Below are 22,872 nucleotides of genomic sequence, written 5' to 3'. Positions count from 1 at the left end.
CATTAGTCGATTTAATAGGAATCGTCATGGCAGAGAAACGGAAATGTGGAAATTGACTATCTTGCCCCAGGTCACCCAGCTGTGGGAAATACAGCCCTTAGTCCCAGACACCTGGCCAACTCTCTTTTCATTGACCATCCAGTATGGGGATTTCTCTCGAACAGCCTTCCTTTGACTGTGTCTTGTCCACATATAGAGTCCGATGCCTTCTGTGTGTGAGTGGTCATGTGTAGGCAGTGCCCAGTGAGCGGGTGCACATCCTCCCTCCACACCCCTGTAACCCACATGCAGAAACGTTCACGACCCAAACTCGAGACAAGACCCCCTATGCCCTGCGGGTCAGTAGGAATGGCGGGGGTGTAATGAGGCCCTACAGGACCATCCCAACTTGGGGATGAATCCTTTTCTTTGGGTTAACACACAACCTAGTAATTATGAACCCAGAGAGTGCCCGTGGGTTGGGTTGTGAATGTCATAAGATCTCACCAAAATCTGTGTTAGGGTTCTGGAGAAACAGAACCAATCTCTCTCTCTCTCTCTCACACACACACACACACACACACACACACACACACACACACACTCAATTTGACAAACGTGTTCTAAGGTATCAAATACGCATTACCCAGAACTTTGCCCCTTTTAAGTACCTGATTAAGAATATCCGGTGGGGGCAGTTTATGCATTTCTCTTTCCTCATCACGCCATGCACCGTCAGCGCTCTCTTAACTACTGGAAGTGGAGTCATTAGTGCCTTAGATCAGATCAGATTAGAGAGCTAATTCCAGAAACCCCAGAACCAGTTCAGAAAACTTCAAGATTCTGCTCCTTTAGAAACACTCGGTGGTACCCAAATCTGACAGGTTTATCCATGGATAGGTGCTGGGCTGTTGAGGTCTGGCCTGGGGGTCTCCAAGAAGAGAGAGAGTCTGGGGGTGGGGGTGGGGGTGTGTGTGTGTCCTGGTCGGCGTCTTACTGTGCTTTTGTGGTTGTGTTTTGAAATACAGATGTGTACGTGATTTTCCATTGTTTCTGCTCTAGATCTGTCTTGCTGCTTCTCGTTCGTGGGAAATGACTAACTGTCAGGGCGGGAGCTGTCAGGCCTCTCTAACCCCAGGCCTGCCTTTATGCTTCATGAATGCACTCAGGCCTCTTGTGAATAAACACCAGCCCCAGCGCTGCTGTTCCCGGCCACTCGAGATTGCCTGCCAAAGGCTGGCCCGGGGTCACATCCTTCAGTTTAGACCTTCCCCCGGAGAAGAAAAGCATGAAGATCTAGCTGCCGCCAAGAAAATGTCGGCAGTGTGTTCAGAGGAGTGCAGAAAGGCCAACCAAGCCTGCTTTGTGGTTTATTATTATTAGCGGTAATTCTTTCTGGCATCCGTTCCCGTGGTGTCTGCGGCCTGACTGATGTCCAGAAGCCCATCCGTGGCTCTCTCAGGTACAGTGTTTATCAAATCGGCAGAAATGGAGGCCTCCTGCAGGAATGTGTAACTCCTGCCCTGCCTTTGGGGGTGCTGAAGACCAGAAGACCTTGCTGAAAGACAGCAGGTCCTCTGACCCTCTTGGAATCTGTGCAGCCCGAAGCAGAAATGAGCTGCAGAAGTGGCTTCCTCCTTCTCAAGTGCCCGCATCTTCTCTTGAGCCCAGCCCCGGAGATCTGGCTCAGATTCGGGCTAAAGAGGCAGGTCTGGTCAGCAATGGCCTTGAAGCTCCCACCCGGTTCCGGGTTTTGCAGAGGCTGAAGGCCGAGTTCATCCCCTTGTGGCGAGGTTCGTGTGCCCATGCACGGAGAGGGCGGGACCCAGCCCCCGCTGGAATCTGAGTCGTATTTTGCAGAGGGAGATGAAGGCCGAGGTCACGGGCACTCACAATTGCAGGATTCAGGACACATCCCAGGAACCAGCCCTTCTTTGTACTCAAGTTTCAAAAAGGCAGAAGCGCAGATGCAGGGAGAGCATGAGCAGTAGCGAGTTACGGGAAGATCAGGAAACTGCTGATGCGCGTCCAAGGATTTCCAAAGACCGGCAGCCGCTGTCTTTCTCCAGGTGGTTCTGCTCTCTTGAACAGTTTCAGGTCGACAAAGCCAGGAAACCGTGAGGGTGACGGATCCTTTGTTCTCCTAATGATTTGCCCAGCCATCACCTTTGCGCTCAGACCACAGCCAGTGGGATCTGCAGACCTGGCAGGGTCGGAAGAGCTACCCGCAGCCCAGCCATTTCTGCTGATGCTCGAACCAGAAACTCTGGGCCATGGGCGGGCGCTGGGGCTGCTCAGCCGTCTGCAGTTCATCCCCATCCCTGACAGCAGCCAAGGCCTGACGTGGTGTTTTTCTACTTTGGGGTGAGCTGGAGTGCTTCGCGCAGCTGCCCAGCTGGCTTCGCAGACCAAATCCTGCCTGGGAGGCCTGGAGTAGGTCAGCAACCCTGGGACCTTCCAGGTGACTGTGAGCCTTGGCCTTTGTCTCCCCGGGGGCTTCTTCCTTCAGGGTGAGGCTCCCCCCGCGTTCCGGAGCTCCCCCTCCTGCCTGGGGTTTGTGACTGATTTCCTCCAGTGAGCTCCCTGCCCTGGCCCCCGCCACTCGCTGGCGGAACAGAGAGTCCTTTGTGAGATTCCTGAGGCTGGAGAGGGGGTGGCTCACGGAACCGGCTCTCAGAGCAGCCACTATCCCAAAGTGGGTGTCTTTCTGTGTTATCAAGAGATAAGGCCCTGGAAGAGGCCGTGGAGAGGAAAGGAGACACATTCCAGACCGAGTAGTGTTTGGCCTTGAGAGCCCTGTGTTTGGAGCAAAGGGCGCGCTTGGCAGGACCGCCGTGAGGGTCTGGGGAGCCCTGTGTGGGAAGAGGTAGGAGCAGAGGTGAATTCCTGGTGACGGTAAGGCTGGCCTGAGATCAACTTCCAGCTCTGGTGCCTTTACTTAATGAAAAATCACCCCTTTTAATCCGTTCCACACGCATTTATTGAGTGCCTCCTGTGTGCAGGCTGAGTCATTTGCTTCAAAATATCTCCATCAAGTGGAGACTCAAGACTTAAAACTGGGCAATTATTGGATTATTGGAGTGGAGGACAGGGTTGAGTTTTGGATGATGTTAAACAGGAAGCCAGCTTTGATGTGAAGCCAGATAACGAAAGGCATGAGCTGCTTCAGTGAGAAGTTTGCTTCTTGCCTGGAAGGCAGAAGGGCCCCTGGGGAGGATTTTATGCAAGAGAACGGTCAGAGAAGATTCTGGTTTCAGAAGATCGCTCTGGAGATGTCACGGAGAACGAACGAAGAGGTGGGGAAGGAGTTTGGTAAAGCAAAAATCAATCTAAACTCTGAGCTGGGGCGACGTGATGAAGGCCTGATTGAAGGGAAGGTGGGTGGAGTGGAAAGAAAGAGTGGATTTAAGGCATTAAAGCATCGGCATTCAATGACTGTGAATGAGTCCCGGCTTCCTGGCTTGTACGTGAATGGGTAGAGGGTGTGATTTAAGCCTCGGGAAATCGACATTCTTTCTTGACACCGCATTGACTTCCGCTAGGCTTCTGCAGACTCTGAGATCTCGGTAACAGAACCGTGCAAAGTCCTTTACTTCCCACTCTTACAAAGTCTGCTGTGAGTCTCTGGCCCTCAAGGTGGTGACTCAGGGCTCCAAGGGGTCTTTTGGGCAGATCTGGAGGGCAGGGTACTGGCTCTCATGTGCTTCCTCCCCCTGATGTCACATCTAATTACCTCTCTCTGGGGAACACTGAGAGACACAGAGAAGGACTGGGAGATGTCGGGAGAGCAGGGGGGGTGCTGGGTGAACCGTTAGGCAAAGTGTGAGATGCCCTGGATCACCTGAAAATAAGAGTCTAGATGGTGCTTGGGATTGAGCGCTTGGATGCATTCTGAGCTGGGGATTGTTAATGGGTGGGACTCATTAGAATAAGAGGCAGGATGTTTGGGATCACCCAGGGCGCGTGTGCTGAGTTAGAAGAGCAGGGGTCCAGGGAGCCCCCGCTGGATGGGTGACCAGACGGCTGGGGTGGTTGCCTTCCTCGAACACGAGTTTCTCAGCTGTGAGAACAGGCTGGCACCTTCTTTGTGGGGATGGTGAGAGCCCTCGGCTTGCTGACTCCCAGCCACGGTGGTTTCCTGCCTCCCTCTTTGTGTTGTACTCAGCTCTGCGTTCTGTTTGGCAGGAACCGTGGTGTATGGTGAGCCCATCACCGCCAGCTTGGGGACCGATGGCTCCCACTACTGGAGCAAGAACTGGGCCAAGGCAGCTGCTTTTGTCACCTCCCCACCCCTGAGCCCCGACCCGACCACTCCGGACTTTCTGAACTCCTTGCTGTCCTGGTGAGTGTCGGTGACTTGTTCCCACCTTCCGTTCTTAGTCTTCCCTCAGACCGAGCTGCCCCGGGGGGTTTACAACCTGGTGGACAAGAGCAAGCTTGCAAACAGAGACCTTGTTGCCCAAACTCGGGTTACCAGATGGCATCAGGGTATTACCATGCCGGTGCTTTCAGGGGAATTCTGGATAAAAACCAGGGCTGTCTTGAAAGTCAACCACAGGGGATGAATGAGGTAGTGAAAGGATTCCACTGTGGTACGGTGTCACTCATAAGATGCTCCACAGAGTAGATGTGGACACTCAGCATTAGAATGAAGCTTCAGCATCATGCCACATCTTCCTGGATTGCCTGTCTCCTGAGAGGAGGATAAGTGATTTCAAAAGCTTTCCGTGGCCCGGCACATGAGAAAAGATGTTCAAGGGTGATTGGAGGTCAGAGATTAAAGGCCAGTCATATGCTTCCCTTTCAGTGGAGACCTCCAGGTCACTGGCAGTGCCCACTGTACTTTCAATACTGCCCAGAAGGCCGTGGGAAAGGACAACTTCACCCTGATCCCTGAAGGTACCAATGGCACGGAGGAGCGGATGTCCGTCATCTGGGATAAGGCTGTGGTAAGGAGCGGTGGTCTCATGCCTGGGGTGGGCTCAGCCTTCTCCTGCCTCCTCATCTGAGGACCCGGGTCTCGTGTGGGCCTCGACATGGCAGTTAAGAAAATTCTAGAAACTGATACTTGTGTGATAATCTTTCTTAGGTTTGCATATCTAAGACTGCTCCCCAGAGGTCGTTCCTTCCTAAGCATCCCATGTGTATTGCTCACCATTGTCATCCTTGGACCAGTAGAGATGGAAAAAAAGTAGTCTTAAAAATAGGACTCTTTTGGTCAGTCAAGAAAAGGTTTCCTTAGCCCCCTGGTGACTTACTCAGTCAATCTGCTCTTGGAAATGGACTCACCTTCCTTACAGCTGCCTTTTGGACTCTTGGAGCTTAGCCCTGGTCCCCACTCCAGGCTTCTGCAGGCCTGCTTTGAACAGGCTCTGACCTTTGACGGATCTTTGGGCTTTTTCCTTTTTCATGTCTTAAAACGTAATGATGGCAGACTTTCTGTTTCTTTTTCTTTTTTTAATTGACGTGTAATCAGTTTACACTACTGTGTCAGTTTCTGGTGTACAGCATGATAGTTCAGTCATACACACACACACATGTTCCTTTTCATATTCTTCTTCACTATAGGTTACTACAAGATAGTGAATTTCGTTCCCTGTGCTGTACAGTAGAAACTTGTTTATTTTGTATTTAGTAGTTAGTATCTGCAAATCTCTAACTCCCAATTTATCCCTTCCCACCTCTCACCCCTGGAGGAATCTGCCTCACTCCTGATCTGTCCATCTCCATAACTTGGTTATTTTGAGAATGTTCTAGAAATGAAATCACACAGAACATGACCTTTAGAGATTGTTTTCACCCAGCATACTGCCCTTGACATCCAAGTTGTTATGTGTATCAAAAACGTGTTCCTTTTCATTGCTAAGCAGCATTCCACTTTTCAACTACTTAACCTGCTTTTGGGTGTGTGTGTGTGTGTGTGTGTGTGTGTGTGTGTGTATTGTCCTCCTCAGGTCACTGGAAAGATGGACGAGAACCAGTTTGTGGCCGTGACCAGCACCAACGCAGCCAAAGTCTTCAACCTGTACCCCCGGAAAGGCCGCATTGCTGTGGGGTCTGACGCTGACCTGGTCATCTGGGACCCCGACAGCATGAAAACCATCTCTGCCAAGACCCACAACAGCGTAAGCCTGTTCACCACGTGGACCGGATCCAAACGAATTACGGTCTTAGAAAGAGACAGAGGCAGGGAGAGAGAGTCTATGGGATTTGTGATCAGAGTCAGCTTTTCCACAGGATGTGTTATAACTTGCAATTTGCTGAGAAAAAAAAATAGCTATTTCCTTTTCTTTAGTGACAGCAGTAAGACAGTTACCTTAATCTTATCATTTGGAGTGTGACGGCTTCTCTCTGGATAGAGGTCTCTTTCTCTGGACCTTCAGAGCCTCCAGCGACATATGCCTGGTCCTCAGAAGTTTCTAGAAGCCAGGCAGTGTTCCATTTTAATAGTTTGGTGCAGCACAACTCATGGCAGCTCTTGGGACAAGGAATCCAAATGAAACATTCAGATGGCCGCTCCCGAGATGCCCACCGGGTGCTTTTATTCTTTGAAGCCACTGTTTTCTCATGTTAGTGTTGCCGTGCGGACGCCTAAAAGGCAGGTGCCCGTATGTCCTTCCGGAGGGAGTGAATTGACCTTGACTTCTCCCCAGATGGAGGAAATGCCTGGCAGCTGCTGCGGTGAGGAGTTTAGGGGATCTCTTGTCTCTCAGTCTAGACTGCGGAGCCTGGGGATGCCCTGTCCTGTTACTGGGACCCTGGGCAGGTGACTCCGTGTCCTGTCTCAGCTCCTCAGCTGAGAACGAGGGGTTAGGTGAAACCCCTGAGCGTCCTGTGATTCTGTGAGGTCCGTGGGCATTAGGTAGGGATGTTAGATGCCGTTGGTTCTTCATAGAAAAAATTGTGTGTGTGTGTTTGTGTGTGTGTAATACTGAAGGACGCGGATAAAGGGAGAGCTTCGGAAGACAAGTGCGTACAGGACTGAGAGTTCTATGTCAGAAACCCAAATGGCTCTTGAAGTGCATTCTTAGGGAAAGAAGAGGGTATTCTAGATCAAGTTCTAGACTGAAAGCTGGCTCAGTAGGCAGTCTGATTCCAGGTTGGCCGGCAAGTACTGACCCCTCGTCCAAGTGCCATGACAGCTCAGGGGTGGGCTTCTGGCATTTCTCCAGGACAGTGCTGGACCCTGGGCCAAATCCCAGTTCTTTTCCCGCTTGGACAGAGGTCCCTGGGCTGTGCTGGCCCCTGTGGGTGCCGAGATGGAAGGTGGCTTCAGGGAAGGCTGCTCAGCTCTCAGTATTTTTAGCTGACTTTTCCCTGCTTCCCCACTGGCTGGCGTAGCTTCGCAACAGAGCCTCACAGCCACAGCGACATGTGACTTAGATCACAACCTTTCTCGGTTCCAGAATGGCTCCTTTATGGGCAGGGGTCCTAGGGTCCTGCCTGGTGAACCTACCTCTTCATGCGCATTTAACATCACAGCCCTTTCATTTGGGCTTCTCAATAAAGGGATGTTATTATTATCCCGATCGGGAAGATAAATAAACGGAGGCTTAGAGAGCCTGAGGGACCAGTCTAACGTTACATAGCTATTTTGCGGTGGAGCCAGAATTAGAACCCAAAATTGTCCAGGGCTCTTCCCTGCCAGACTGTGTGCACAGCCTCTTGGTCAGGGTTACAGGAGGAAGATGCTTTTCCCCTCCTTTGCAGGGTCCCGTTCCCAGGGATAATGGAAAGGGCATACCGGACTCATCATTTAAGCCACAGATGACCTCACTAGGGAGCTTGCACTTGGAGCTCCTGACCTGGCAGAGGAGAGGATGCAAACGAGTGATGATGTGAGAAGGCAGCATCTGCCCCCCAGACGTTCCACCCAGACCTTTCCAGAGCAGCAGCACTGCCCCACCTTCACCTCCAGGCAAACCCGGCTAGGAAATCATGACTTCTGAAATCAAGACTTCTTTCCTGTCCTCACCTGTTTTAAAGAATACACGCTCAGCATGCTTGTGCAGCATTAATTATCTGGGAGGACACAAACAGGAGGCTTCCCGTGTAATACACTATTTCCTACCACGGGGCTAATTAGCTTTAATTTGGAGTATTTAGCTAACTCTGGTTGACAGCCCTGTTGCTAAGCCTCTGCTTGGATTCGCCAGGCATCCAGCCAGATGAGTAATTTTAGGAAGCCTGTGTGGATGTAGGTTGAAAATGTCTGTACCTGGTAAGCGGTGAAGTCTCACTGCCTCATGGTTTGACAGTGAATAGGCTCTGAATACCCTGGGTTGCGGTCTGACCATTGGACTTGTTAATTTTAAGTCACTTAGAGCCATGAGACTGGTTCCTCGATCTGTTGAAAAATGGGAGATAGCTCAGAGCTCTTCCGGGCACTGGGATCTGTCATTTATAGGCAACTAAATTCCAATATATGCTTCTTAGGACGTCTTTGGCACTAAATGGTTTGCCATCTTGTTGGGAAAGGGCGATAAAAAAAAGCCAGACGGTGAATGAGTGACCTTCTAAAAGCGTACTGCGTGCCGAGCAGCGGGTGAGGTGCTTTGGTCCCTGTTCTTTCTTGTGACAGCGTCATTCCTGCAAAGGTGGGCCAAGTCCCCTTACAGAGGAGGAAGCTGAGTCTCAGCGTGAGTGCGAGGGATTTGTCCAAAGTCAGACAGCTGGCAAGTGGCAGACCTGGGATGTGGACCCCGGGCAGATGGCACCATGGCCAGGGTTATTTCCATTGCTCTGGTCGGGTGCAGGAGGGGTTTGCCAGCGTACAGACAGTTAGTGGTGGAGTAACGTGGGAGAGATGGGGCTGGTTCCAGCCCCTAAAGGATGGCCTTTTCAGAGGTCGTTTCTGAGCTGGTGGAATTCTTTCCTGGTGATCTACACCCAGAGGATGCTTTTCCTGTGGTCATCCTCACGTGAGCCTTGCAAGGGAGGCAGGGGAAGAAATGGAAGTTCTGAGACAGGTTTAAAGTGATCTGCCTGGAGTCACACAACTGGATCTCACCAGATCTAAGATGCCACCGATTTTAAGATACTCCATTAGTTTGGGTACCGCTATGAAAGAAAACATATCCAAAAGGCGGAGACTAACAGGAGACTCCTTTAAAAATACATCGTGCTGCCAAGGGCCAGCTGTGCTTAGTATGGGATGTGCCACGTAGAAAGGGGCAGCAAGGAGTCTTGCCTGCCTCGACTTTGGCTTTGGGTGCCGAGAGGACAAAAGTGGCTCCTCTGGGAATGTGAACTAATGCCTGGGGCTCACGCAAGTTGGTGGTCTGACTCCTGAGTCTAGCGTGGTCCAGAAAAACTGCAGGGTTTAATGTCAAATGGCCTCGATGCGATAATCCCCAGGTTAGTAGGAAAAGCTGACCCCAGTCCCCTGGAAGGACGGGGTTCAGTCTAGGCTGACGTCGGTGATGCAGCTCCGTGTACTGGAGGACACATTCTCATTTCAGGGAGGAGTGCCTCAGAACCAATGAAAGGCCTGGGGACACACACTTGGGTCCTGGGAATCCACGTGTAAAGTACCCTCCCCTCCCCCAGGTGCCTCGCCGCCTCTTCCTCCAGTAGCTTCCATGTCACTCCTTGGAGGCCCAGAGCCATGCTGCCAGCCCCCTGCTGCTGTTTGCCGTCAACGCTGCTGCATTTTGACATTGAATGTGGCGAATGAGCCGTACTCCACCCTCACCAGCCCCTGAATGAGCAGGGACGGTACCCTGATTGGCAGTGCAACAGCTCTCTGTTTGCAGACTGACTCTTTAGCACTGATACCTGGTCTGGTAATCGCCCCCAGAAGCCCATCTGCTTCTTATGGATGCAGCTGCCTTTTAATTCTCCCCGGACAGCCGTTTGTGCCGGCGTGCAGGGCAGGCAGGAGGAAGCGCCAGGCGTCTGGAATCTGGGGAAGGAGCAGCGGGTGGACCGAGGCTGTGGGGTGGGGCTGTGATACGTGGAGGTTTCAGTGTCAAGTACAGTGCCCCCCATTTTCTGTTGCCTCGTCTCCAACAAACTCCCTCGTGTGGACACCCCGCCTGTTTTCCAAGAGGGTGCGCGATACATCATGCTCTCACCCTGAAAAGCTTAAAAACTAAAAGGAGGGCTGCCTTGGTGGGAAATTAAACCTCCAGCAGTTTATCAAAGGCATGTCTCTTGCGTTCCCACAGTCCTTTCATTTAGGAATTTTAACCTAACCACATCGCTAACAGATTGGAAAACCAGGCAGGCCAGTGGGAAAACCGACTCATGGATGGCTCATTTCAAGATTAAATTTAGACCTTGGTCAGAGAAGGCCTGTGGATTTTAACCTGATTGGAGCTTGAGTTCGTGAGAACAAAGTCACTGCTAATACGAGGAATCATTTTCATGCATCTTTGTGGTGTGTACAAACCCTCATGCTTTTCCATATGATTTTTTGGGATCAATTATTTCTCCCCGCAAATTTTTGAGAGGTGGGAAAGATTATTCCATGTTCTAGATGGAATTAAGACAGACAGATTAAGGGCCTGCTGGGTGGCCAATCAGGACAGGGACTCCATCTCTGGGCCTTTCTTTTGTCCGCAAGAGGTTGGGCATGGGGTGCCGCCAGACCGCCCAGATCCCGCCAGGACGGGGGCGGATTCTGAGGTTCACTGTGCTATTTCCCTCCAGTCTCTAGAGTACAACATCTTCGAAGGCATGGAGTGCCGGGGCTCTCCACTGGTGGTCATCAGCCAGGGGAAGATCGTCCTGGAGGACGGCACCCTTCATGTCACCGAAGGCTCTGGGCGCTACATCCCCCGGAAGCCCTTCCCTGACTTCGTTTACAAGCGTATCAAGGCACGGAGCAGGGTGAGTGCCTCCGATCTCATGGGTTGTTTCTATCATGGGTTAAGTTCAATTCCACAAACACGAAGTTCTTGGAGTCAGAATATCAAGGTGAATCTGGAGGATTCGGGGATAAGAGAGTCTTTTTATTCTTGGAGTTCAGAATATCACTGGAGGAGTCAGGCATGCCCGCAGCCAGCCAGATGGAAGTGCGACTGCAGTATGTGCTGTCCTGAGGAGCGGGCACTGAGGTTCAGAGGAGGGAACCACTGCTGTGGAGTCGTGGTGCAAAGTGTCATGGGGAGAGGGCATTTTGAGTTGGGTGTTGAAGGTTAAGTAGAAGTTTGACAAGTCAAAGAAGGGAGACAAGGGAATCAGGTAGAGAGACTGAGGAGCATAGAAACTGTACAGTGTGTTCAGGACATGGTGAACGCGACAGCACTGGTACTTGGGGACTGTGAGGCAGGAAATGGGTGGAGCTATTAGGGAATAAAAGGGAAAGTAAGATTGGAAAGTTAGGGGCCAGATCTTGAACATGAGACCAGATCCTCTTCGCATTGTATTTGGGAGTTCCTACAGGGTTTAAGGTGAAGTGCCTTGGGGGAAAAATGGGAAGCACTGTTAGTTTTATGTAGAGTAACCAGTCACCCAAGACACATCTTGCGGGAGCTTTGCCCCAGAGCCAGGGGGCTGGCCCCATGTGACATCTGTCCCTGCCGTGCCCCCACATACGGAGCGCTCTCCATTCTCAAAGCTCACAGGCCCGTGCTGAGCCCTGTTCCTCCCCCATCAGGAGAGTTGCCAGGGAGACGTCCTGTGTGAATGTGGCCTGAGTTCAGGGGGGCTTTTGTGTTTTGCAGCTGGCGGAGCTGAGAGGGGTTCCTCGCGGCCTGTATGATGGACCTGTGTGTGAGGTGTCCGTGACACCCAAGACAGTCACCCCAGCCTCCTCGGCTAAGACGTCTCCAGCCAAGCAGCAGGCCCCGCCTGTCCGGAACCTGCACCAGTCTGGATTCAGCTTGTCCGGTACGGTTATGGTTTGGTCGGGACCCAGCCCTGTGGCACCCTGCCCGGTGGAGCTGGCGGGGCTGGAGTCACCTTTGTGGGTGGAGAAGAAGCGGAAAGGAATGATACTCTCATTCTTCCTAAAGATGTAATTCACGGGGAATGGTGGGTTGGGTTTCAGGATCTTGACATGAGTCTGTAGCACGTAGGATGGCATGATGTATTCACTGTGTGTCAGACCCAGGAGATTAGAGGACATTTTTTAATGTATTATGTCCATCGACAAAAAGGATATTGTGGTATTTTAGGATTCTCTTCTCCCTCACATACACAGTGTATTGGAGTGGCTCATCTTGTGGAGTCTAGAGTTTCTACAGCTTAACTTCATAGCCCAGAAGCTGAGGGTGCCTCAGTCTCCTCATCTATAGAATGGGTATAATGGTAGTAGTTACCCCATGGGGTTGGTATGAGGAGTTAAGTGAGTTAACATACATGCAAAGTGCTCAGAATAGAGCCGTTTGATAATTGTTAGCTATTTGTCTGTATAAAGTACCAGGGAAGGTGAGAGGAAACGAGACCAAATATTAGAGCTTCCTTATTTCGAATTCCTTCCACTCTTTCATTTGACCCATGACTAGAAACCTTCCACTTTCCTAGCTCCCTGAGCCACAACAGCTGTGCATCCGAGCTTCTATGGCGTGTTAAAGAAACAGTGAATCAGATACATTTTTTTTCTTGTCATATATACTGGTTTTTAGAAAGTTGCCATATATAGATTACCCGTTTGCAAAAAATTTGAAAACAAGGAACGGTAGCTTTTTCATCAGGTGACATGGGCATGGTGATAGCTGTGCTGTCTTATCTCACCGGGCCATCCAGGTGGAAGGGAGCATCATCACTCCTGAGTACCCCGTAGACGTGTGCTCTTAGGGAACAGAATGCTGCACATTCACAGAAGCCACGGGCAATGTGACCAGTGAGAGCAGGGGCAGGATGTAGTCTGAGTCAGTCAAAAGCCTGAAAGATGGTGCTAGTTTATAGACAGCTTTACTTCCCCAGGCGGTGGGTCCAGCGAGCTTCTGCTGTGATTCTTTGGCCACCTGAGGCTCATCCTTTTTTTTTTTTTTAAATAGTTTCAAACTTTTGGTGAGGTTTTAGGAGGACAAAGAATGGGTCAGACACTTTTCTCCCAAGCTGTGTTCTTTCTTTCTTCGACACTCATTTATTATCTCACTTTGTGTATCAGGAATTGAGGTGTTGGCAGGGCTCTAGTCTTCTCCGGAGACACTAGGGGAATCTGTTTTCTTGCTCATTCAGGTTGCTGGCAGCACCAAGCTGTGTTATTTGGACTTAAAGCAGCGATTTGTGTAGCTTTGCCTCTGACCCGCCCCTCTCTCCTCTCCAGGCGCCCAGATTGATGACAACATCCCCCGCCGCACCACCCAGCGCATCGTGGCTCCCCCTGGCGGCCGTGCCAACATCACCAGCCTGGGCTAGAGTCCCAGGGCGGTTGTCTGCTTGGGGATGGGGGAATGGGACACCCAAGGACATTCTGAGACTTTCTTCCTTCCTTCTTTCCTTCTTTTTTTTTTTTTAAGAGCCTGTGATAGTTACTGTGGGGCAGCCAGTTCCTGGGGCTCCTTCTCGGGCCCCACACTCCATCCCTCACCCGGAGTCACCAACTTTGCTCACCCACGTTCATACATAGCTACGAATGTCACACCCAAGTCTATCCACCAACCCCGCACACGGGATCGCCTCCAACACTCAGACATGCGAAACAGCGCAAATCACAGTGAGGGTGTTTCTCATCTCCAACCTCTGTTGTAACCTGTCATCATCTTCCTTTTCATGGGGGGAGGGGAAGATAAAGTGAATTGCCCAGAGCTGCCTTTTTCTTTTTAAATTTTTAGAAAAGTTTTCTTCGTGGGGCTGGGGAGGGGTGGGTGGGGGAGGGGTGGGGTTTTTTTGTTTTAACTACTAAATTGGAAAGCCTAATTCAATGTTAATACAAGGGGTTTGAACTGGACATCCTGATGATGCAATTGTGCAACCATCAAGCTGATTCAGGGTGGTGGGCAGACTCGTGTCCCTCCAGAGGCTGTAATGTCCACCCTGCCATCCTGTCATCTTCTGGGTCAACTGTTAATAAAGGGCAGGCTTTCTTTCTGGCCTAGATTTTGCTGCAGATGAAACCTTTTTAGGATTCTCTTGTCTCTTCACCTCTTTTCTGCTCTCTCTCTTGCTTTTTCATTCGTTGATATTGTCACATGTCTGGCTCTTTGTGTTTCCTCCAGCCCTTGTCTCTGAGATGCTGATTTTTCCTCCTCTCTCCCCACCCTGCCCTGCACCCCATGGTCTTTTCCAGTGACCAGGTCTCCCATTTCACTGTGGTCTTGAGAACCCGCCTGGAAGGATGTGTGAGCTTTGTCATCACAACCATCATAACACGCTGTCCTAGTCCACAGGAGACGGGTGCTCCCCACCTGCATCACCGGGATGTGTGTTTGAGTTTGGGTTGCCTCCCTGGTGTCAGAAGGGCCCAGTTACTCACCCACGCTCTCACACGTGGGCCCGGAATAGACCTCAGACAGTGCCGAGATGTTGAGGAAGCGTGAGGCTCCAGGACATGAGAGGTTTTCCTCCGTGCAGTACTAACTGGCTAAGGACACGATGGAATCTATAATTCGAGCCCTGTAACCCGAGTGAGCCAACCAGCCGTAAGCCAGCCACCTGCTCCGAGTCCCACCTGAGTATCTTCTGGGATTCCAGAACACACGGGGCTTCTCACTTCGTGGGGGGAGGGTGGAAAAATTTTTTTTTCTCCAATTCTTTAGAAAGACATCCTGCAATGTAGGGAATTCTCCTAAACTCAGAAAGCCCTTGGGAAATTTGACCTAAAGTCCATTCTGGTTTGCAAGAGGGAAAATCTGTCGTGAGTCAGAGCTGTTAGGAGGAGAAACCCTGGCAGACTGGACGCGTGGCCCCTTAGAGACCGCAGGCGATCGGATCTTGTGTCCACAGCCCACCCTCGATTCGAGTCTCAGAGACACTTTCCACTAGCTGCCTTGTGCCCGTCCCTGTCTCTGCTGATCTGTGCCGCACCTCCTTCCAAACGTGTTTACAGATTCTCCTAAGCAAAGCTATGTTTGCCAGCTTTCCTAAAACCAAATCTGCTTTTGTAAATCATAACAGAAAAAAAGTAGGTTACGCCCACCCAGCATTTCACTCGACTCTCCACACGTTTTGCCTTTGGGGTTATGGTTGGGGTTGATTTTTTTGTTGTTGTTGCTGTTGTTTATTTGTTATTTTAAAAGTAAATTGCACTTTTAAAGAATAATTGGTTAACTTAATATATTTGCTTTTTTTTTTTCTCACCTGTGCTTGGAGGAAATTTGAACCAGTTGGAAAAAAAAAATTTTTTTGTTTCAATTCTAAGAAACACTCGCAGCTCTCTCGTATTCACTTGAGTCTTCCTGTTTTTCCTGTCCCAGGTCATGGTCACTTTGGTTATTCTGATCGTTTCCTTAAAACCCGAAGATTTCCGCAGGCTGTGTAAGCATGTTTACCTGTTGGCCTGCTCTGTGTGTCTGTTAAATGAATGTCATGTGTAAATGCTAAAATAAATCCACAGTGTCTCAGAACTGAGTAACTGCAGTGACTTGATGCTCTAAACCCGTGTAGGCTTTACTCATAGCTGGTTTCTAACCCTTGGAATTGTGATTGTGACCACGAGTGGACGAACCTTCAGTGCTAAAGCTGATTATGTGTGTAGCCAGAAGAGTACCTTTTTTTTTTTTTGGTAACCACTGTCTTAATGGCAAAATAATTATGGTTTAAAAAAAAAGTCTCGTGTTTATTATTCCTTAAGAACTCTGTGTTATATTCCCATGAAACGCCTAATAAAGCAAAACGTGGTGGTTTCAGGGTGTGTCTGTGTTGAGATGTTCAAGGAGGCCGCTGCTTGGCCCGGGTCTCCATCACAACTTCCGTCCCTGGAATGTTCTGGATGTCTCCGGCCTTGTGTTTTGTTGACTGTGCCAATTTAGGGGTCTTTTCACTGCATGTCGCAGGTGGTTTGGTCCAGGCCCCTGAGGTCTGATTCTGAGCAGAGCTCTGCGTGGCAGAGCTGAGTCTCAGAAGTTCACAGACTCCACCCTGAGAGGCCGTGGGGGCCTCCGCAATCAAACTGCAAATGCAAGTCGGAAGTGGGGATCAGTGGGACCAGATAGTGTAGTGACCCCTGGGCTCTCTGCATCCTAAGAGTTTGTTCACGCTGGGAAATCCTCGAGCCCCAGGGGGGTGTGGAAGGTAAGAGGCGGAGGCTTGTGGGCTTGCATCCAGAGCTCGGTAAGGGGGTGTGCAGCACACGATCCTCTGCCCCCAGCAAGTGCCAAGGATGCATGTTGCGGGCGGGGATGGGGGCAGCCATGCCGACCCCTGCGTATCACATGCTTGGTTCCCACAGTTACCCTGCTACCTGCTGCTGGTATCATTGGTTCGGAAAACCCTGAATGAAGAGGATGAGTGCTCGGGCCACCCCCACCCCCTCCCCTGGGCCCGTTACACAGCTGATGAAGTCTTTTACTCTCCTCTTGTGAATTTCCATCCAGCCCTGTCCTGACAGGACGGGAGGTGATTTACAAAATACGTACACCAGACCAGACTCGTATAAACAGAGCATCTGAACAAAGAGGAAAGTCAGAGCAAGAAAAAGATTAGGTCTGAGTTTCGTTGGTACCTCACTGCTGTGAGGTGGTAAATTGGCGAGGGAGCTCTGGAGTTCCAGCAAGAATACCAAGAAGAGGGAAACATGGCTAGAAGACCGGATAACATTAATGGTGATCGGAAGAGAAATTAGTCCTTCAAAAGGAAAACAGAGATTCCTGGTCCTCAGCCCTGAGGGCGAGTCCTGCCCGCCCCTGCATTCCGACCGAGGAGCCACATCCTTGCACGTCTAGGGTGGCTGTTACCCTGTCGTCCTTGGATGCTGTTGGCGGCACCCGTGATTCGGAATTGAATCTGTCCAGGAGAGAATGGTTACAAGGGCTCCCCTGACATCTATGGGACCCGTGACAAGAGTTAACATGGAGATCCCAGACCCTCAGCCCACCCTCCTGTCCCACCCGGGCTCAGCCCACCCCAAGACAGTCTTCATGCTCAAGTCTGCAGACGCCCCAGCCCATGTGTCCAAGTTCCGCCCACCCCCTAGCAACCAGCCATGCCAAGAGCCGCGCACACCTGCCGTGAGGTCCTCTCTCTGACAGGCAGGCCCAGCAGAGGCCCTGGGAGCCTCTGGGAGCAGGCTTGTGTGCACATGAGTAGGGAATTGTGGGGCTGTGGCCAGAGAGCGGGCACGCCAAAGAGGGGAGGCCCATGGTACCCTGTGGCTAAACCACGGGGCTGGGTATAGAGCTCTGGTGGTTATGATTTAATCCAAAGACAGATTTTAGAGCATCTGGAAAAAGTAAGTGGAAAACATATCCTTCAGGGGGTGGTTTTGTGTTGTGCTGGCATTGAGTTGAAGGTTATCTCGTCTGACAAGTTTCTGGAGCACACATAATCCCTGAGAAAAGGCAGATCTGTTCCTTTCCCATAACAGAGATGGGGTTACATTTTGATGGTGCTACTGATGAGGTATGAATGTTTGGGAAAGCTGTTTAATTTCGACAGGCCTTAATTAATGTTTGCAAGATAGAGGTGATGTTATCCACCCAGCCTAACTCCTGTGATAGACAAGCCATCGATCAGACACAGTGCAGAGGAAAAAACTGCTAAAGAACAGTAGGAAACTATGGAAAACTCCTAAGTGTCTCTCTTGATGTAGAAATGGATTAGCAGGTGAAGACATGACCACCAAGGTCTTTAAGTTGTCTGCAGAGATGGCAGAATTATGAGACATCAGAGATGGTGTCGACTGGGAAGACGATGTATTGATTGAGGTCACGCTGATGATACCTGACATTATTATATGCCGAGCTCTGCTCTAAGGGCATTTCACACGTCGACTCAATCTTTGCGGCAACCTAGTAGAAGGTACCACGATTTTTGCCAACTTAGAGATGGAAGCACAGTTAAATGACTTGCTCAGAACCAGGCTTTGACTCCGCTCAGTCTGGGGCCAGTGTCCAGGTTTATACTGCCTTGGTTCCACTCTCTCTTATGAGACATTGTCGGCTTAGATAGGGTGGGAAAACAGATGGAAAGCGCCACAGAGTGAGTGCATAGCTGGTGGAGGAGACTCGTGGAGGAAAATCACGGACAAACAAGAGTTTTACAGAAATGAGCAATGGTCTCATGAAGACCAACACAAGTTTGGAGACTTATGGGGTCCAGGGAAGAGGGGCCTATAAAATGCTCAGGAAGCCAGGAAAAAGTCATTTCAAGATGGGCAAAACCTTGTAAAGGAAAACAATAATAATTTGAAGGCATTATGTTTTATATGCCAGATTTGGGGAAATTGGATTGATTTGGTAAAAAATTACTAATGTGTGTATATGTACAAATAGACATATATATAATTACTTTCTTTTATAAGGATCTCAAAGGAGTGAGCAAAATAATGTCTGTTGGAAATACTTGGAAGAGGAGCAAAGGAACCTGGACATGGGAGTGCAGTGTCATTTTCGGGAGATTTGCCGTCAGGAGAGGGCTGGAGCCGGCAGGACGGGGCTGGCAGGTACCACCCTCAGCAGTGAGGAGTGTGGCCTCCACTCAGGGCTTTGAGCCTCACAGGGCTGGTCATGGCATGAGGGGCCCTCAGAAGGAACACCGGGAGGGTTGAAGACCAAACAGTAAGCCAGATGAAGTTTTCTGGTTCAAGTAATTCATGACACTGAGATGATTCACACGATTAATTTGGGCAGCTAAGCCCCGTTCCCACCCCCCACAGCAGGCTGCTGGATGGTTCTGTGTGGTGGGTGAAGTAGATCAGGATGTGGGCCGTTTGTGTAACTACAGCATGGGCATGGCTTAGCAGTGAGGAGTGTGGCCTCCACTCAGGGCTTTGGGCCTTGCAGGGCTGGACATGACATGAGGGGCCCTCGGGAGAAGCGGCCTGACCTCCTCCACTGATGACCTTCAGCTTCATCTCGGGACTCTGGGGACACCAGGGACCCTCGCTGGCACCCAAGTGTGGACCCCTCAGAGGGGAAGGGGGCAGGAGGGGAGAACTTCTTGTCCCTCCTGGGCTCTTCAGGGTCCATCCTTCCTCCGCGCAGTGGACGTCACACCGAGCTTTCTTTCTGAGGGTGCGTCCCTGGGAGTTTTCCAGTCACTCCGCAGGTTTTCCATTTACATCGCTCAGCAATTCAGGAGGCCTCTGGGGACCCAATAAGCCTATTAAAGAGGTCAGCCTACTGTGGTAGCGCACTCCCTCTGCTGGAGACATCCATCTTTTATCTTTTCCTAGACACTTAAGTGTTAGGTGAGCAGGCGCGGAAGGTAGTCCCGGCCTGCTTGGTCTCTCAAGAGAACCAGGAGGAGACCAGCCGGCCACCTGCTGGGATGCACCGCGGGGGTCCTGCCTGGATCTAGGGAGATGGACCCTTAGCTTTAGCTTCCACTCTCTGACCGCCCCCTTTTGACGTCATCACCTTTAGTCTCGTGACTTACTTGTCCTACGGCTGCTGGCCTCCTTAGCATCTCACCCCTGCTCACATGGCAGGCACTTTAACTCTCTTACTAGTAACCTCAGAGTCCTCCAACCCATGTTCTCCGATTGTCCCTGCTGAACCGACCCCAGCTCTGGATCTCCAGTCGTAGCAGCCCTGCCCCTGCGCCACTGTCTCCGTCCAGAACACCAACCCCAAAGGACAGACACAACCCCACTCAGGTGGAGGACTCCCTAACACCTGCCTCATTCCTCCACGCCCTGTACTGGATCATGAGAAATGAGGATTCATGCCCCACCCCCAACTGCCTGGCCTCGCTCCAAACCACAGCTGAGACCTGGGAGGCCCAGGTGCTACTGTGTGTGAATGAGAAAGATTGCCAGCCATACCAGTAAACAAAGGATGCTATGGCCATCAAGGCATCAGCTGCCACTGCCTGCCACCCCCAACAGTGTGCACGGGGAACTCGGGATGGAGACAAGCAGGGAGCCCGGCCTCTGCAGCCACCTGCAACGGTGCCCAGCCCCGAGGGGACTCAGGATGGGAAAGAACGGGATACTGGCCCCAGACAGCTAAGATGCATCTCAAAGGAATGAGTTCAGTGAGCCCAGACCTTTGCACCTTCCCATATATAAAAAAGCGCTAAATTCCTTTTTTTTTTTAATTAACAGTAATCTTTTGATATTCTGACTAACCAGTCTTTGTGGCAAAACTCCTATATATCCTGGCTCCTCCCTGTTTCTTTGAAACAGTCTCTTAGAGCTATCTGAGAGGCTGCCTTCCAGGTCCAAATCCTCAGAAAATCTGCCGAATAAAACATAATTCTCAACTTTCACATTGTGCATTTTTTAGTCAACGTGGGCAACAGGGGACCATTGACCTGAAACAAAACAGACTCCCAGATATTTCTATGGCAAAGGTGGGTTTATTTGGGATCAGCAAAGAATGGCAGTTTAGGGTCTGCAACCAGGGTGAGACACGCCCAGTCCCCCGCAGGGCAAAAGGAAAGAGCACGTTTTTATTTTTGAATCCAGGAAAAGGAAGTTGGGAGCCTCTAGTAAACAAAGAGAACTTGGCTTCCATTGGCTGAGCTCTTGCCAGGAAAGAGGAGTCTGTCTGCTTCCTGTTGGGCTCCGCTGTCGTCTCAGGGCAGCACAGCTCCTCCTGCTGGCCTCCCAGCTCTGCTTAATTGAGCTTTCTGTGTGTTCATTATTTACAGGAGGGTGGGAAGCCAGTTCATCCAACTTCCTTTCTTTCTTCCATTGTCACCCACATGTTGTCCTTCTGGACATCTCTCTCTTTCTCTCTCTCTCTTTTTTAATTGAAGTACAGTCGGTTACAATGTGTCAGTTTCTGGTGCACAGCACAGCGTCCCAGTCATGCATACACATACATATATTCGTTTTCATAAAAGGTTATTACAAGATACTGATTATTGTTCCCTGTGCTCCACAGAAGAAATCTGTTGTTTTCTTAAATCTAGTTTCCTATGTAGTGGTTAACATTTCCTCTGGGCATCTACCCCGTGCTGTTTTGCCTAGACCTAGCCTCCCACTCCCAAACTCTGCATACGAGCTTCACAGCAACTAAACTCACTCACATGATTCAAGAAACTCCCATCCTTACCGAACACTCTCCCCTACATCTTTGCCTCAGAAGGAAACCTGGTCCCCCTTCCTAAGGATGGAATTTTGTCTTTAGTCTTCTCAGGAGGGGCTTCCTCTGCATGTCACTCCCTGTGCTCTTCAGGTGATGAGGGTTGATGATCTTGCTCCTCCAGCCTCGACACTTCTCCCACCCTCTGCCATCTGGTCATGCTGCCCCCACCCTGCTCCCTGCTATTATCTCCTGACTCGGAGACACTTCTCATTCATTGCAGGCTTTGGTGTCAAACACGGCACAGTTTTGCTCTCCACCATCCGTCGGAGTTACTTCGACATCTGTGTAGATGACCCATCCAGTGTCCCAGACTTTTAACTCTGTGATCTATTCTCCACTCTACCTTAGCTATCTACTTCCCTGGGCTATTTCGTTTCCCCAGATGCTCTGTTTGCTGAAATCACAGCCCCTCTCTGACCAATCCCCCGGTCCTTTTGGTTGACTTGTTCAAACAGTTCCATTGCTCCTGTTCTCTGCCAGCCCCGGGTCCTTCTGTCCATCATTCCGTCCATCTTCTCCCTCCACTAACTTCCTCCTGACTTCCCTCCCCATCTTACTTAGAGTCCATGGTACATCATTTCATTCATTCTTTTGCCAACACCCCAACCCCTTGACCTTTGTCCTGTCATTGTACCCTCTCTGTCAAATTGCAAACCCAGGGGAACCCAACCACCCTCTCCGTCCCTTGGGTATGAACCAGAGTTGTGCTGGAGGAAACCACACAACTGGGAAGGCTGCCATCCTGAGACGATCGTGGCACAGACTCCAGCTGCACCCTGAGCACTGAATGCATCAGGGGATCCTGCTGTTTTTCCCCATAGGCTGCTGTCCTGTATTCTGCATCTCAAACCTCTGTCCCTCTTTCCCCACCAAGTCCTCTTCAGGAGACAGTCTTGCTTCTCACTTCAGAAGGAAGGTGTAAACCAGCAAGCAGAAGCCTCTTTGACATCTCTCCGCCAGACGAATAAAACTGTCCGCAGCGGTACCCACGGACCCCAGCCCCTTCCCCAGCCCTGCATTTCATCCCAGTCTGTCCTAGGCCGACAGTCTCCAAGCTCTGCTGATTTCTTCCCGTGCCAGCCACACCCATCTTCTCAGAAAACTCTCATCCGTATCTTCAGTCCCTCTCTCTCTCTATTAATTTTATCAACACTGAAACATGTCCAAATATCTTTTTTTAAAAAAGCCCTCCCCTAACTCTTTAATTTTTTTAATTATTCTTTTTTGAGAACTTTTTACAATTTCACATTTTTATTTATTTATTTATTTATTTATTTATTTATTTATTTATTTATTTATTTATTTTGAGGGGGAGGTAATTTTTTTAAAATTCATTTTTGACAGAGGTACTGGGGAATGAACCCAGGACCCTGTGCGTGCCAGGTATGCTCTCTACCACTGAACTACACCTTCCACCCCTCTCCCTGACTCTTACATTTCCATTCTGATACTATTCTAATTTCTGCACCTCTTAGGGCCAGTTTTCTTGGGTGAGGTATATAGATTCACCAGATCCATTTTTTTCCATCTGTTTTTTTCCACCTCCCATTTACTCCTTAACGTATTCAAACCCTGAATAGACCACACATGAGCTCCTTGTTACTAAATCCAAGGGACGTGTTTCCATCTTCATCTTAGCTGACTTCTTAGGGGCACTTGGTGGGTGCAGTTGATGGCTGGCCTCTTCCTTTAATGCTCATGTCACTTGTTTTATTTTCTTCTTATCTCTCCGGCCATTATTCAGGATTCCTTGCCGGCTCTTTCTTCCCTAATTGACTTGGTGCTTAGCATGCTTCCAGGCTGTGTC

At 50.3% G+C, this 22,872-nt stretch overlaps 1 protein-coding gene across 2 annotated transcripts in view; it reads left to right on the top strand.

Annotated features, from left to right (window-relative positions):
* Nucleotides 1–13,679, top strand: part of DPYSL2 (dihydropyrimidinase like 2) — an 88,145-nt gene extending 74,466 nt beyond the window's left edge. For both annotated transcript variants that reach the window (XM_006203211.4, XM_006203212.4), the window contains exons 9-14: nucleotides 4,165–4,321; nucleotides 4,787–4,928; nucleotides 5,934–6,104; nucleotides 10,633–10,812; nucleotides 11,649–11,814; nucleotides 13,199–13,679. In XM_006203211.4, coding sequence (XP_006203273.1) covers nucleotides 4,165–4,321; nucleotides 4,787–4,928; nucleotides 5,934–6,104; nucleotides 10,633–10,812; nucleotides 11,649–11,814; nucleotides 13,199–13,290 — 908 coding nt within the window. In that variant the 3' untranslated portion in view covers nucleotides 13,291–13,679. The remainder of the gene's footprint in view (nucleotides 1–4,164; nucleotides 4,322–4,786; nucleotides 4,929–5,933; nucleotides 6,105–10,632; nucleotides 10,813–11,648; nucleotides 11,815–13,198) is intronic.
* The last annotated feature ends 9,193 nt before the right edge of the window (nucleotides 13,680–22,872 follow it).

This window comes from Vicugna pacos, chromosome 31 (genome assembly GCF_048564905.1).
Source record: "Vicugna pacos chromosome 31, VicPac4, whole genome shotgun sequence".
Lineage (NCBI taxonomy): Eukaryota > Metazoa > Chordata > Mammalia > Artiodactyla > Camelidae > Vicugna > Vicugna pacos.
Note: the sequence above shows the minus strand (reverse complement) of the source record. Positions and strands in the feature narration are given on the sequence as shown.